The sequence below is a fragment of the Felis catus genome, chromosome A2 (assembly GCF_018350175.1).
Source record: "Felis catus isolate Fca126 chromosome A2, F.catus_Fca126_mat1.0, whole genome shotgun sequence".
Taxonomy (NCBI): Eukaryota; Metazoa; Chordata; class Mammalia; order Carnivora; family Felidae; genus Felis; species Felis catus.
The window spans coordinates 91,852,952-91,869,115 of record NC_058369.1 but is presented as its reverse complement, the minus strand read 5'-3'; the positions used below and the strand labels follow the sequence as shown (position 1 = coordinate 91,869,115).

The following is a 16,164-nucleotide window of genomic DNA, read 5'->3' as shown; positions in this document are numbered from 1 at the left end:
AGAGGAAGAGGGGTGTCACCTTGTTAGTACTGAGTGTAGCTGGAAGTTAAAGTTCCTCACTTAGCTTCCATGGGCACACCGTGTGGAGAGTTTCTTTACTCTTACACAGGTGATATGATCTGAATGTTTGTGTCTCCCCAAAATTCATATGTTGAAATCCTGATACCTGATGTGATGGTATTAGGAGGTGTAGCCTTTGAGAGGTGATTGTGTCATGAGGGCAGACACGTACGGAATTAATGTCCTTAGAAAAGAGACCCCAGAGTTCCCTTGTCCTTCCACTATGTGAGAATTCAATGAGAAATCAAAGACCTGGAAGAGGACCCTGTGACCTTGCTGGCACCCTGGTCTGGGACTTCCAGCCCCCAGAAATGTGGGAAATAAATTTCTTTCGTTTGTAAGGTACTTGGTTATAGCAGCTCAAAGAGACTAAGACAGCAGAGAGGAAGTTCTGGCTTGCCTTACACTGGTGACAGGAAACCCTTAACCCCTCCTCATTTTCTTCCTCTGCTCCTCTGACACTACCATTAGAACGCTTGGCATATTCATCTTAGTTATTTTTAATTTTTTTTTAATGTTTTTAGATTCCCAGTCTGATAATTCTGAAATCTCTGCCATATATGAGTCTGGTTCTGATGCTTGCTTTGTCTCTTCAGACTGTGTTGTTTGCCGTTCAGCGTGCTTTGTAATTTTTTTGTTGAAAGCCAGGCGTGTTGTATTGGGTTAAAAAAAAAAAACAAAAACAGGTAAATACAGCTTTATTGTCAAGTGATATGTTTATCTGATGAGAAGCTAGTCTATGTTTACTGCCTGTTATAGCTGTGTTCTCAGAGAATGAAGTTCCCTCTAGTGTCCTATTTTTTTGTCTTGTTCGCTGTCATCTTTGAGTTTTCCTAGAGATGCTCAAATAGGGTCTTAGGTTTGTGGTTCTTTCAGCTGTGATCCTCTGTTTCACAGGAGCCCTGTTGATGGGGTGGTAAGTATGTAGGAAGAGAAACATTCTATAGTCCTATGACTAGGTCTTACTCTTACAGAGCATGAATTGGGTATTTCCACTGTGCCAGATTGCAGATTTTGGCAAAACTGCAGTAAATGAGGGTCTGATAAAATAGTTTCCCTCGCTCAGCTTTGTTAAGGAGAATATAAGTTTGGGGTATATTTGAAAACTGGTTACGTTTCTAAATGTAAAACAAGTTGTTAATTTTTCAGTTCAGCTTTTTTCTTGTTGTGAGAACAGAAGTGGCAACTATATCCTTCAGAGCACTAAATTTGATGTATTCCACAATTTTGATGTTCTGTTTTTATTATCAGTTGAAATATTTTCTGATTTCCCTTGTAATTTTGTTTTTTGCCCTGGGTTTAGAAGTGTAGTATTTTAATTTCTTAATAATGGGGTACTTTCTAGATATCCTGTTATTCCTGATGTCTACTTTTAATTCCAGTGTGATTAGAGGAATGTACTCTGTAAATTTTCACATTTTTGAAATTTATTGGTCTTGCTTAATGGCCCTACATATGATCTGTCTTGTTGAATATTTTATATGCACTTTACCCATCTACTATCTATCTCTATCTATTTATTTATTTTAGAAAGAGAGAGAGCATACAAGTGGGAAAGAAGGCCAGAGGGAGAGAGAGAGAGAAAGAATCTTAAGTGGGGCTCGATTCCACGACTGTAGGATCATGACTGAGCTGAAATCAAGATTCGAAACACTCAGTTGACTGAGCCACCTACGCACCCCTTTATGTACACTTTAAAATCTGTACTCTGCAATTGTTGGGCATAGTATTCTATAAACTATTAGGTCAGGATGGCTGATGTTTCATTTAGATCTTCTAGATTATTACTCAATTTTTTCTTTACTTTGTCAGTCACTGAAAGAGGATATAAAAATCTTCAATTATGATTGACAGTTTGTCTGTTTTCCCTTTTAGTTCTGTTAGGTTTGTTATATGGATTTTGATATGTTTTTCTGACATATTTTCATCATAATGAAGTGTCTTTATCACTACTGGTATTCATTATATTGAAATTTTTGTCTGATATAATATAGCCACTCCAGTTTTCTCATATTATTATTTATAAAGTATATCTTTTTCCATCCTTTTATTCCAAGACGACATAGCTGGGCCTTGTTCTTTTGTTACCCTCTCTTACAATCTCTGATTTTTAATTGGATAATTTAGTACTTTATTTATTTTTTAATTTATTTTTTTAATGTTTAATTTTGAGAGAAAGAGAGCATGAGCAGGGGAGGGGCAGAGAGATAGGGAGACACAGTATCCAAAGAAGGCTACAGGCTCTGAGCTGTCAGCACAGAGCCCCACTTGGGGCTTGAATTCACAAACTGTGAGATCGTGACCTGAGCAACATTCAATGCTTAACCAACTGAGTCACCCAGGTGCCCCCAAAATTACTAACATGGTTGAGTTTCAGTCCAAAACTATATGCTCCCTCTGTTGCTTTTTGTTTTTTTTTTCTCCTTGCTCTCTTTTGGATTAGTTCAATTATAATTAATATTACATTGACTTCTCTATTCCCATTTCTAGGGAGACCGTCCAAAAATCTTTCACATTTTTGCATAAGTTTTGAGCAAGGTACTGACTGTCCTTTGTCCTTACCATCTTTTCAAGGATGTTTACATAATGAATAAGCTTGGATGATACAGTGTTTCCCTCTAGGGCAAAAGAAAGGTATCCTCACTGCCTATTATAGAGGATTTGGGTTCCCTATGGTCAGATTTCCCCTCCTATAATGCAGGCCACCATATGTTCAGGTGTCTTCCAGCCTTCTTCATGTTGCCTTGTGGAAATTGGGGCTCAGGAAACTGGCACAGAAATGCTGATACTCTGGCTGCTGCTGGTCCTGTGAGTAATAAAGTGTCCTTTACCTCTTATCCCAGAGATTCTTATCTTCTACCAGCTCTCATGATACTGTGGCTGGCTGATTTGTCAACTTGCAGGTGGAGTACAGTCCCAGCCCCTTCACAGTTCTTGACACCATTCACTCTCCTCTTTATTTGTGCTATAGCTTCATGTACAGTTCATCTTTGCATGTTACAAATTCCACATTTCACTATTAGAATTTTTTATTTAGAGTCTTGTATCTTTTAAAGTAGTTAAAAAGGAGAAAGGGGGAAAATAAATGTTTCGTATATAACCACATATTTACCATTTCTCCTGTACTTCCTAACTTGTTTGAAGATCTTAGTTGCTATTTGGCGTTGTGGCCCTCTTCCCTGAAGAACTTTTCTCAACATTTGTTTAGTGCAGGTATTTTGGCAGTTTTTCTCTCAGCTTTTGTTCTAGTGAAATGTCTTTATCAAGCATGTTTTTGAAGCCTGTTTTGGCAACATACAAAATTCTGGCATAATGTGTTTTTCAGTACGTTTAACATGTCATTCATTATCTTGTGGCCTTCCATGTGTCCGATGAGAGGTTAGCCTTCATTTGTATCACCCCTTATCATTTTTCTTTTCTTTTTTTGTTTTCACTGTTTTTATTTTGCTTGGGATCCTTGTGATTTTAGGCTCTGTAAATTGGTATCTTTCACTTATTTGGGGAAGTTTTTGGCCATCATTTGTTCGGGTTATTTCTAAGACTGTTTTCTCTCCTTTCCTGTCTGATTCCATATAAAACCATTCTACCACTTAATGTTTCCCCAGTGTCCCTGAGCCTCTGTTCATTTTTCTTCATTCTTTTTCTCCCCCTTCTTCAGATTGAAGATCTACCTTCAAGTTCACCAACTCTTTATTTGCTGCTTCCATTCTGCTATTAAGCCCACTTAGTGAATTTTTCATTTCAGGTTTAGAATTTTCATTTGGCTGTTTTTTATGGTAACTGTTTCTTTGCTGAAATTCCAAATTTGTTCACTCATTATGTATGTATCCTCTTTTTAGTTTTTTAAATATATTTATAATAGCTGCTTTAGAATTCTTGTCTGCTAACTATATTATTTGAAATTTCAGCATTGATTTCTATTGACTACTTTTTCTTTAAGTATGGGCATATTTTGTTCTATATCTAATCAATTTTTAAAAATTTTTTAATGTTTATTTTTGAGAGAGAGCGAGAGAGAGGGCAGGGCAAGGGCAGAGAGAGGGAGACACAGAATCCGGAGTAGGCGCCAGGCTCTGAGCTGTCAGCACAGAGCCCGAAGCGGGGCTCGAACTGACGAACCATGAGATCATGACGTGAGCTGAAAGTTGGACGCTTAACCAACTGAGCCACCCAGGCACCCCTAATCAATTTTGATTGTATAGTGGAAGTTATGAATGATGCGTTGTAAGGACTCTGGATTTCTTTTATATTCTAAAGAGTCAGTTTTGTTCTAGAATTCTAGCACTGAACTTTGGCTCTATTCAGACTCCATATTTAGGTTCCCCTGTGGTGAGTTGCAGCTGAAACTTCCACTCAGCAGCTTTTAGCTGCTGCTTTTTTTGTTGTTGTTGCTGTTGCCAGCACTTTGTTATCTTCCTCCAGGCATTGCATAATTTATTAGCGAGCCAAGTTTTGTGGCTGATTTTGTATGCAAACTTTGTGCACTCTTTATTTGCCACCCTGCACTCTGTATTTGCCACCTTAAGCAAGTACATGTGCTGTTCTCAGCTGACTTCCATGGGCAAAAAGCTACAAACTTGCAAATCTCTCATTGCTCTCTCTTAACAGTACTTTCCTCTGATCTTTACCTGCTTTGATTCCTCTCCAGAGAATTCAAGTATTGGGTTTAAATAATATTTTCTCAGATTCTTTAGTAGGTCAAGAGAGTTAATCTGACCAATTCTCTGCCATTACTCCAATTCCTTTTTATAATAAACTTTATAAAACTTGGCATCTAAGCCCTAAGTAGAATAATCCAAAGCTTAGTGACATAGTTTTTATTCTGCTTAGCAGAAAGTATCATTCAGAAATGTTTTACTTATGTTTGAAAGTTTTAAAAGAATGGATGTAATATAAGTTTGAGAAACTCATATTTTGGACATAAATGCTTAAAAGAATCACTGTACCAATCATTTATCAAAAAGTTTGTAATGTTGGGTTCAGGGATATATTTTGACACTTTTTTCTATTATAATTTTAGGATGCCTTTTTGAAAATCATTCGAAATGAGGGCATTAAATCCCTGTGGAGTGGCCTTCCCCCTACTTTGTAAGTTATAATTTACTATTTTTTTCTCACTAAATGGTGATTGCTGTTTTATTTTGCCTTATAGTAAACATGGTTGCATAAAATTGTGCATAAAATTTTTAATATTAGGATTTTTTCATTTTCTAAAACATTGTTTTGTGAGTCTCACAACCACCCACATATTTGATGATTTGTTAGAAGGACTCACAGGACCTAAGGTTATACTCATGTCTGTGATTTACTGCAGCAAAAGGAGACAAAGCAGAATCAGTAAGGGAAAGGCACAACAGTAGTTGACCAGACAGGCACAAGGCTTCCAGGGCCCTCCCTGGTGACATCCCACAGGACATGCTTGTTCTTCCACCACTGAAGTGCAGCAGCATGTGCAAAGTGTTTCTACCTTAAAATCCATTTGAATGGCAGTCTGAAGCTTACACTGGGATTGATGACCTTGCTTTATGACCAGCTGTGATTACCAGAACTCCAGACCCCCCAGAAGAAAACAGGTATTTACCAAAAACCACATAATTTGCACAAATCAGCCTAAACAAGTTGACTTTGTGCTACAAACATACCAAAGAAACCTTACTGCAGGGACTATTCCAAGGGCTAAATTCCTTAGAGTTGGCCAAAAGTCAGGCATGCAGAAAGGTCCTCCTGAAGATAAAGAAGATTTGAACAACCAGGCCTGCTGTGTTAGGTCTTGGGTGTATAATTTTGTTTGCATTTTCTGAAATGAAGAGTTTGGTGTTATTTGGTTTTTTATTTATTTTACTAACAAGAAATACCCTGATGTGTGTACTTTCCCTTTACTGGATAATTTTAATTCTCTACTAACTAGCTATTATATGAGTTAATATGATAAACTAGTAAGGCTAAATGGAAAAAGCCCAAGTAATACTTTGTTTCATTTCTTTTTCTTTTAAATTTTTTAAATGTTTTATTTTTGAGAGAGTGACAGAGCATGAGTCGCAGAAGGGAGCAGAGAGAGGGAGACAGCAGGCTCCAGGCTCTGAGCTGCACAGAGCCCAACACGGGGCTCAAATCCATGAACCACTAGATCATGACCTGAGCTGAAGTTGGCCACTTCACAGACTGAGCCACCCAGGCACCCCTGTCTCATTTCTTTTTAATGTATCTTTTTATGGAGTGAATTAGTCAACTTTGAGGTGTATATTTTAATTTTTTTTAATGTTTATTTATTTTTGACAGAGAGAGACAGAGCATGAGCGTGTGAGGGGCAGAGAGAGAGGGAGACATAGAATCTGAAGTAGGCTCCAGGCTCTGAGCTGTCAGCACAGAGCCCGACACAGGGCTCAAACTCACAAACCGTGTGATTATGACCTGAGCCGAAGTTGGATGCCCAACCGACTGAGCCACCCAGGCGCCCAGAGGCATATATTTTAAACAGTGCCTAAAATTCTAAAGTTAGTGGCTGATCCAGAACCAACAGTCAGTTCTTTTTCTAATTCTCATCAAATTTCACTATGGAACCTTAGACATTTCAAAGTATGGTCTGTGAATGTCCCTTAGACCATAAACATAAGTTGGTTTCTTGTTGTGTTAGTATATATAACATGAGAGTGCCTGCAACTTTGTGTTTAATTTTTATGTATTTATATGTTTTGAGAGAGAGAAAGCATAAGTCGGGGAGGCGCAGAGAGAGATGGAGAGAGAGAATCCCAAGCAGGCTCCATGCTGTCTGTGCAGAATCCAACTCAGGGCTCAGTCTCACGAATTGTGAGATTATGACCTGAGCCGAAATCAAGACTTGGATGCTTAACCTACTGAGCCACCCAGTGCCCCACCTTTGTGTTTAATTTTATTTATAATAACCTTTTGATAATTTCATTTGAAAGGTATGTCATTGGAATTTCCTCAAAATATTAATTGTAATTTATTTCTAGTTATAAGCAGGTATGACATATGGCCCATAGTTTGAAAAATATTTTATAAATGCTCTTGTATTTTTTACTTCAGAGGTTTTCACATTATAGTAAATGTAATTGGGAGGAAGATTTTGGGAGACCAGAAACAATAGAACAAGTCAAGGAGGTAGAGGAGTGTCCTCATTAGTCTTTTCCTGTTTATGACCTGACCAAGTGCTCTGTAACTTACCTTCACAACTAGAATCTAAACTTCCATAGGGCAGATACCTACTGTGTATCGTTTTGTTGCATACTAAGTTAAACACAATAATTTTAAAGGAAAAGTTGATCATTTGTACTGATTCATTGTGGTTTTCAGCTTATACACAATATAAGGATTTTTGCTTATATTTAATAATAATTTAAGAATACATTTAAGCCTTTTGTTAATTTTGTATAAATCTTTTTGTTTGTGTGTTTCTAACAGAGTGATGGCAGTTCCTGCCACAGTCATTTATTTTACCTGCTATGATCAATTAACTTATTTTCTGAAATCAAAATTAGGAGAAAATGAAAGTCATATACCAATTGTTGCTGGAATTGTTGCTAGATGTAAGTAATAAACTTATTGTTTAATAAACTTAAACATATTGTTATATCATTTTGATTTCAGTTTAAAGCTTATTTTAAAATTTTGACAGTCACAGATAATGTTCCATAAAATACAGAGTATTGGTAAGATGTATTTTGCATTGTAGTTTGTACTGATTCGTTAATATCTATACTCTTTGAGTCGTAGTATGGTGATTGCCATAGGATAGGAGGGGATCAACCCATCCCTTTTGAATCTTGGGCAGAGAGGTTAGACTTTATATTTTCTAGATTTTAGAGTTACATCAGATGTCAGATTAATGTCAGGCTGATATCAAATTGATGCCCAAGTCCTGAATCATTTTCCTTGTAGACTCTGGGATTCAGAGTCTATTCAGAAGGGAATTTGCTTCTGTGAAGAAGGATATTTCTCTCCATGAGAAATATAAAAGTGAGGTTTTATAGTACTTTAATTGATGTGTAATATTTCTGGAACTGCTCTTGAAAGACTTGAAACTAGGCGCACCTGGCTTTGCTCAGTGGGTGGAGCACATGACTCGTGATCTCAGGGTGGAGAGTTTGAGCCCTGCATTGAATATAGATATTAGACATCTTAAAAAAAAGAAAAAGAATTGAAACCAGAAAGAGGAAGTTAAATGAAAACAGACTTTTAAGAAATACCCTTATCAAGGAAAAATAAGGTGCTCCAATATATTGGCATCCTTACCTATTTGATTTTAAGGTTTGCAGACATTTCAGAATAAAATTTTTTTATATATAATGATGAAATATTTTTGTATATATGTTTGCATCGTACATGGTTTTGTTTTTATTTTCTTATATTTACTTGTTTGTATTAGTTGGTGCAGTAACTGTGATAAGTCCATTAGAATTGATTAGAACCAAGATGCAATCTAAGAAGTTTTCTTATGAAGAATTACATCGATTTATCAGCAGGAAAGTGTCTGAAGATGGTTGGATTTCCCTTTGGAGGGGCTGGGCTCCTACTGTTCTTAGAGATGTACCATTCTCAGGTAGGATTTATTTTAGTATCTGCTCAATTTTAGGTAGTGTTGTCTGATGTATATATCACTTTTAAATCAACTAAATTTAAACCCTTTAAGGCTAACAGTAAGTTATCTTCTTTAGTGACCATAAACTTCTAGTTTGTTGTTGGGCTCTCAGATCTTTATGAGTCTTTATTGAATGAATAGTATCTGTCTAATACAAGCTTTTCTTTTTTCTTTCTTTTTAACTTTTTAAAAGATATTAACTGGTATGTAGTCATATTTAGATAATACAAACTACCTTTGACATTATTCTAAATGCCATAATTAGTAAGGTAAATAAATTAATACAAATCAAAATATAAAATACATTAAATACCACCTGTGAATTATATTGATTCCTGCTTTTTCAATTATTACAGATCAAAATCTTCCCCTTTGAGTATCCTGTAAAACACTATTATTAATCAGAAGATTGTGCTAATTTTTGAATTATGAAGAAACAGAAAATTATGAAAAAGAAGTATAAAACTAACAAATAACTTACCAAATGTGCATACTTCAGTAATATTTCTCTTGTGAATCACAGAATTTTCTGTTTAAGACATGAGATGAATAATTATTGAGAACCCTTGTATTAAAGTTCCTCTTTCTTTCCTTTGAGTTAATCCTTTTCTTGGGCTCTCTTATTCACATGCATCTTGCCCTTTCCATTACTATTTTTCTTCAACCTTCTATATTCAGTTAATGCTATTGAGAAATATAGATTCATAGGCCAATTATTTTTTTTTACTATAATATTTGACAAGTAGAAAGTAACAGTATAAATTATGAAGTATATTAATAAAGTGAACACATGTGAAGTCACCAGTTCAGTCTCTGAACTAGAACACTGCAGTTTTTCAAATCATGACATATATCCGCCTTGACTGCCACATCCAGTGGTCACTGCTATACTGAATTTTTTTTACCATTCATTTGATTTTTTTTTAAATATAAAATTTATTATCAAATTGATTTCCATACAACATCCAGTGCTCATCCCAACAGGTGCCCTCCTCAGTGCCCATCACCCACTTTCCCCTCCGTCCCACCCACCATCAACCCTCAGTTTGTTCTCAGTTTTTAAGAGTCTCTTATGCTTTGGCTCTCTCTATCTCTAACCTCTTTTTTTTTTTTTTTTTCCCTTCCCCTCTCCCACGGACTTCTGATAAGTTTCTCAGGATCCACATAAGAGTGAAAACATATGGTATCTGTCTTACTCTGTATGACTTACTTCACTTAGCATAACACTCTCCAGTTCCATCCATGTTGCTACAAAAGGCCATATTTCATTCTTTCTCATTGCCATGTAGTACTCCATTGTGTATATAAACCACAATTTCTTTATCCATTTGTCATTTAATGGACATTTAGGCTCTTTCCATAATTTGGCTATTGTTGAAAGTGCTGCTATAAACATTGGGGTACATGTGGCCCTGTGCCTCAGCACTCCTGTATCCCTTGGGTAAATTCCTAGCAGTGCTATTGCTGGGTCATAGGGTAGATCTAGTTTTAATTTTTTGAGGAACCTCCACACTGTTTTCCAGAGCAGCTGCACCTGTTTGCATTCCCACCAACAATGCAAGAGGGTTCCCGTTTCTCCACATCTTCTCCAGCATTGATAGTCTCCTGATTTGTTAATTTTAGCCACTCTGGCGTGAAGTGATATCTCAGTGTGGTTTTGATTTGTATTTCCCTGATGAGGAGTGACATTGAGCATCTTTTCATGTGCCTGTTGGCCATCTGGATGTCTTCTTTAGAGAAGTGTCTATTCATGTTTTCTGCCCATTTCTTCACTGGATTATTTGCTTTTTGGGTGTGGAGTTTGGTGAGTTCTTTATAGATTTTGGATACTAGCCCTTTATCTGATATGTCATTTGCAAATATCTTCTCCCATTCTGTTGGTTGCCTTTTAGTTTTGTTGATTGTTTTCTTTGTAGTACAGAAGCTTTTTATCTTGATGAGGTCCCAGTAGTTCATTTTTGCTTTTAATTCCCTTGCTTTTGGAGATGTGTCAAGTAAGAAGTTGCTGCAGCTGAGGTCAGAGAGGTTTTTTCCTGCTTTCCCTTCTAGGGTTTTGATGGGTTTCCTGTCTCACATTCAGGTCCTTTATCCATTTTGAGTTTATTTTTTGTGAATGGTGTAAGAAAGTGGTCTAGTTTCATTCTGCATGTTGCTGTCCAGTTCTCCCAGCACCATTTGCTAAAGAGACTTTTTTCCACTTGGTACTCTTTCCTGCTTTGTCAAACATTAATTGGCCATAGTTTGTGTGTCCAGTTCGTGGTTCTGTATTCTATTCCGTTGGTCTGTGTGTCTGTTTTTGCGCCAATACCGTACTGTCTTGATGATTATAGCTTTGTAGTAGAGGCTAAAGTCCAGGATTGTGATGCCTCCCACTTTGGTTTTCTTTTTCAACATTACTTTGGCTATTCTGGATCTTTTGTGGTTCCATACAAATTTGAGGATTGTTCTAGCTCTGAGAAGAATGCCGGCACAATTTTGATTGGGATTGCACTGAATATGTAGATTGCTTTGGGTAGTATTGACATTTTAACAGTATTCTTTCTTCCAGCCTATGAGCATGGAATGTTTTTCCTTTCTTTGTATCTTCTTCAGTTTCCTTCATAAGCTTTCTATAGTTTTCAGCATACAGATCTTTTACATCTTTGGTTAGGTTTATTCCTAGGTATTTTATGCTTCTTGGTGCAATTGTGAATGGGAACAGTTTCTTTTTTGTCTTTCTGTTGCTTCATTATTAGTGTATAAGAATGCAATTGATTTCTGCACATTAATTTTGTATCCTGGGGCACCTGGGTGGCGCAGTCGGTTAAGCGTCCGACTTCAGCCAGGTCACGATCTTGCAGTCCGTGAGTTCGAGCCCCGTGTCAGGCTCTGGGCTGATGGCTCAGAGCCTGGAGCCTGTTTCTGATTCTGTGTCTCCCTCTCTCTCTGCCCCTCCCCCGTTCATGCTCTGTCTCTCTCTGTCCCAAAAATAAATAAACGTTGGAAAAAAAAATTTAATTTTGTATCCTGCGACTTTGCTGAATTTATGTATCAGTTCTAGCAGACTTTTGGTGGAGTCTATCGGGTTTTCCATGTATAATATCATGTCATGTGCAAAAAGTGAAAGCTTGTCTTCATCTTTGCCAATTTTGGTGCCTTTGATTTCCTTTTGTTGTCTGCTGATGCTAGAACTTCCAACACTATGTTAAACAACAGCGGTGAGAGTGGACATCCCTGTCGTATTCCAGATCTCAGGGGGAAAGCTCTCAGTTTTTCCCCATTGAGGATGATATTAGCTGTGAGCTTTTCATAAGTAGCTTTTATGATGTTTAAGTATGTTCCTTCTATCCCGACTTTCTCGAGGGTTTTTATTAAGAAAGGATGCTGAATTTTGTCAAAGGCTTTTTCTGCATCGATTGACAGGATCATATGGTTCTTATCTTTTCTTTTATTAATGTGATGTATCACATTGATTGATTTGTGAATATTGAACCAGCCCTGCAGCCCAGGAATGAATCCCACTTGATCATGGTGAATAATTCTTTTTATATGCTGTTGAATTCGATTTCCTAGTATCTTCTTGAGAATTTTTGCATCCATATTCATCAGGGATATTGGCCTGTAGTTCTCTTTTTTTGCTGGGTCTCTGGTTTGGGAATCAAAGTAATGCTGGCTTCATAGAATGAGTCTGGAAGTTTTCCTTCCCTTTCTATTTTTTGGAACAGCTTGAGAAGGATAGGTATTATCTCTACTTTAAAAGTCTGGTAGAATTCCCCAGGGAAGCCATCTGGTCCTGGACTCTTATGTGTTGGGAGATTTTTGATAACTGATTCCAGTTCTTTGCTGGTTATGGGTCTGTTTCTTTTTCCTCCTGTTTGAGTTTTGGAAGTGTGTGGGTGTTTAGGAATTTGTCCATTTCTTCCAGGCTGTCCAGTTTGTTAGCATATAATTTTTCATAGTATTCCCTGATAATTGCTTGTATTTCTGAGGGATTGGTTGTAATAATTCCATTTTCATCCATGTTTTTATCTATTTGGGTCATCTCCCTTTTCTTTTTGAGAAGCCTGGCTAGAGGTTTCTCAATTTTGTTTATTTTTTTCAAAAAAACCAACTCTTGGTTTCATTGATCTTTTCTATTATTTCTGAACAGCATGTTATTTAGTTTTGCCTATTTTTGAGCTTTTTTTTAATGTTTACTTTTGGGAGAATGAGCACAAATTGGGGAGGGACAGAGAGAGGGAGACACAGAATCTGAAGCAGGTTCCAGGGTCCAAGCTATCAACACAGAGCCCAACTTGGGGCTCGAACCCACAAACCTCTAGAAGCATGACCTGAGCCAAAGTCAGACACCCAACTGAGCCACCCAGGTGCCTCTTTTTGAGCTTTAAAAGCTTATTTTACTTAAGAATCTTAAGATTTACTTTTGTTTTTACATATAACTTTAAAAAATTTTTACTCTTCTTTATGAGTAAACAAGTGCATGCTATTGTGAATGTTTTTAACAGACTCTTGATGTACAAGAATTTGTCCAGTATTAGATTTGTTAGTTCATATAAATATATATTTTAATTATTAAGTAATATCAAATTCTTTTTTTTTAATTAGGCTTCATGCCCAATGTGGGGCTTGAACTCATGACCCTGACATCATGAGTTGCATACTCTGCTGACAGCCAGTCAGGCACCTCTCAAATTCTTTTTTAAAGTGATTGTGTAGATCAGTACACCTACCAGTTTTCTGTTCCTTCATTTCATCCCCTCACCAGCACTTTTACTATCAAAGTTCATAATTTTTGTTCACCTAGTAAGTTAAAATGGTATCTTATTTTAACTTAATACTTGCCTGATTATTAATGAGATTGGGCACTGTTTCATTGGCCATTCACTTATCCATAATTGATTTGCGATTAAGAACTGAAGTATTCAACTGTCTTTCTCCCTCATATGGATGGTAGTTATCCCAGCATCATTTATTGAATAACCATACATGCTCCAGGAGTTTGTAGTATAACCTCTCACATTAAAGTTTCACACATGCCTGGATCTATTCCACTGGACAATTTGTCTAACCCTTTGCTAATACTGCAGTGTTGTCTAAATTACTAGTGCATTATTAAATGTTTTGATCTTACCTTATTTCCCCCCTCCAGTATTGTCCTATATCTCTGTTATATAACTCTAAGTTTTTAAAGTGTTTTAGTAGAGTTTTAAAATTTTCTTAATATTATGTACAACTTTTTTTTTAGATTTATTTATGGGTACACCTACCTCCAACTTTGGTAGCTATTTTATTTAAGTTTTTATTTAAATTCGAGTTAGTTAACATACAGCATACTATTGCTTTCAGGAGTAGAATTTAGTGATTCATCACTTACATGTAAAAACCCAGTTGCTTATCCCAACAAGTGTCCTCTTTAATGCCTGTCACCCACTTAGCCCATCTCCTAGTCACCTCCTCTCCAGTAATCCTATTTGTTCTCTATAGTTAAAGTCTCATGGTTCACCTCCCTCTTTTTTTCCCCTTCTGTGTTCTGTTTCTTAAATTCCACATAGGAGTGATATTTCTTGAGTATTTGTTCTTCTCTGACTGACTTCTTTCACTTTTAATAATACAATCTAGTTCTATCCACATTGTTGAAAATGGCAAGATGTCATTCTATTTTATCACCGACTAATATTCCATTGGGTATATATACCACCTCTTAATCCATTCATCAGTCGGTGGACATTTGGGCTCTTCATATAGTTTGGGTATTGTTGATAGTACTGCTATAAACATTGGAGTGCATATGCCCTCTTGAATCAGCATTTTTGTATCCTTTGGATAAATACCTAGTAGTGCAATTGCTGGGTTGTAGGGTAGTTTTATTTTGAACTTTTTGAGGAACCTCCACATTCTTTTCCAGAGTGGTTGCATGAGTTTGCATCCGCACCAGCAGTGTAAGAGGTTTCCCCTCTACCCACATTCTCGCCAACATCTTCTGTTCCCTGTGTTGTCAATTCTAGCCATTCTGACAGGTGTGAAGTGGTATCTCATCATGGTTTTGATTTTCTTTTCCCTGATGATGAGTGATGTTGAGCATTTTTTCATATGCCTGTTAGCCACCTGGATGTCTTCTTTGGAAAAATGTCTGTTCAAGGCTTCAGCCCATTTCTTAACTGGATTGTTTTTTGGGTATTGAGTTTGATAAGTTCTTTATAGATTTTGGATGCTAACCCTTTATCTGATATGTCATTTGCAAATATCCCATTCCATAGGCTGTCTTTTAGTTTTGTTGACTGTTTCCTTCACTGTGCAGAAGCTTTTTATCTTGATGAAGTTCCAAGAGTTGATGATTGTTTTTTGTTTCCCTTGCCTCCAGAGATGTGTCTAGTGAGAAGTGCCATAGCCAAGATCAAAGAAGTTGCTACCTGTGTTCTCCTCTAGCATTTTGATGGTTTCAGGTCTCACATTTAAGTCTTTCATTCATTTTGAATTGATTTTTGTGTATGATATAAGAAAGTTGTACAGTTTCATTCTTTTGCATGTCGCTGACCAGTTTTCCTAGTACCATTTGTAAAAGAGACTGTCTTTTTTTCCACTGGATATTCTTTCCTGCTTAGTCGAAAATTAGTTGACCATGTAGTTGTGGATCCACTTCTAGACTTTCTAATCTGATCCACTGATCTTTGTGTCCGTTTTTATGCCAGTACCATACTGTCTTTATGATTACAGCTTTATAATATTTTATAAATTTATAATTTTTCATAATAATCTCTTATAACTAATTCTGTGGTATTGGTTGTGATCTCTGCTCTTTCATTCATGGTTTTATTTGTTTGGGTCCTTTTGCTCTCTTTTTTTTGATAAGTCTGCCTAGGGGATTATCAATTTTGTTAATTCTTTGAAAGAACAAGCTCCTGGTTTCATTAATTTGTTTTATTGTTTTGTTTTTGTTTGTTGGTTCATTTCTATATCATTTATTTCTGCTCTAATCTTTATTATTTCCCTACTTGTGCTTGCTTTAAGCTTTATTTGCTGTTCCTTTTCTGGCTCCTTTAGGTGTAAAGTTAGGTCATGTATTTGAGACTTTCCTTCCTTCTTTAGGAAGGCCTGGATTGCTATATATTTCCCTCTTAGGACCACCTTTGCTGCATCCCAAAGGTTTTGGACTGTTATGTTTCCATTTTCATTGGCTTCCATGTATTATTTTTTATTTCTTCTTTAATTTCCTGGTGAACTCATTCATTCTTTATTAGGATGTTCTTTAACCTATATGTATTTATAGTCTTTTCAATTTTTTTCTTGTGATTAACTTCAAGTTTCATAGCATTGCAGGCAGAAAAAATGTATAGTATGATATCAATCTTCTTGTATTTGCTTAGGCCTGATTGTGACCCAGTATGTGATCTGTTTTGGAGACTGTTCCATGTGTACTCAAAAAAGTGTGTATTCTGCTTTAGGATGAAATGTTCTGAAGATCTCTGTTAAATCCCTCTGGTCCAGTGTGTTATTCAAAGCCATTGTTTCCTTGTTGAGTTTCTGCT

The 16,164-nt window shown here is 36.5% G+C and overlaps 1 protein-coding gene across 10 annotated transcripts in view; it reads left to right on the top strand.

Moving 5' to 3' along the window:
- SLC25A40 (solute carrier family 25 member 40) overlaps nucleotides 1–16,164 on the top strand; it is a 68,932-nt gene that overhangs the window by 26,270 nt on the left and 26,498 nt on the right. For 9 of the 10 annotated variants that reach the window (XM_011280365.4, XR_002153645.3, XR_006594187.1 and 6 more), the window contains exons 6-8: nucleotides 5,081–5,148; nucleotides 7,483–7,607; nucleotides 8,447–8,620. In XM_011280365.4, coding sequence (XP_011278667.1) covers nucleotides 5,081–5,148; nucleotides 7,483–7,607; nucleotides 8,447–8,620 — 367 coding nt within the window. Of the gene's footprint in view, nucleotides 1–2,585; nucleotides 2,869–5,080; nucleotides 5,149–7,482; nucleotides 7,608–8,446; nucleotides 8,621–16,164 lie in introns of those variants that run through there. The other variant, XM_019825410.3, reaches the window with a different exon arrangement.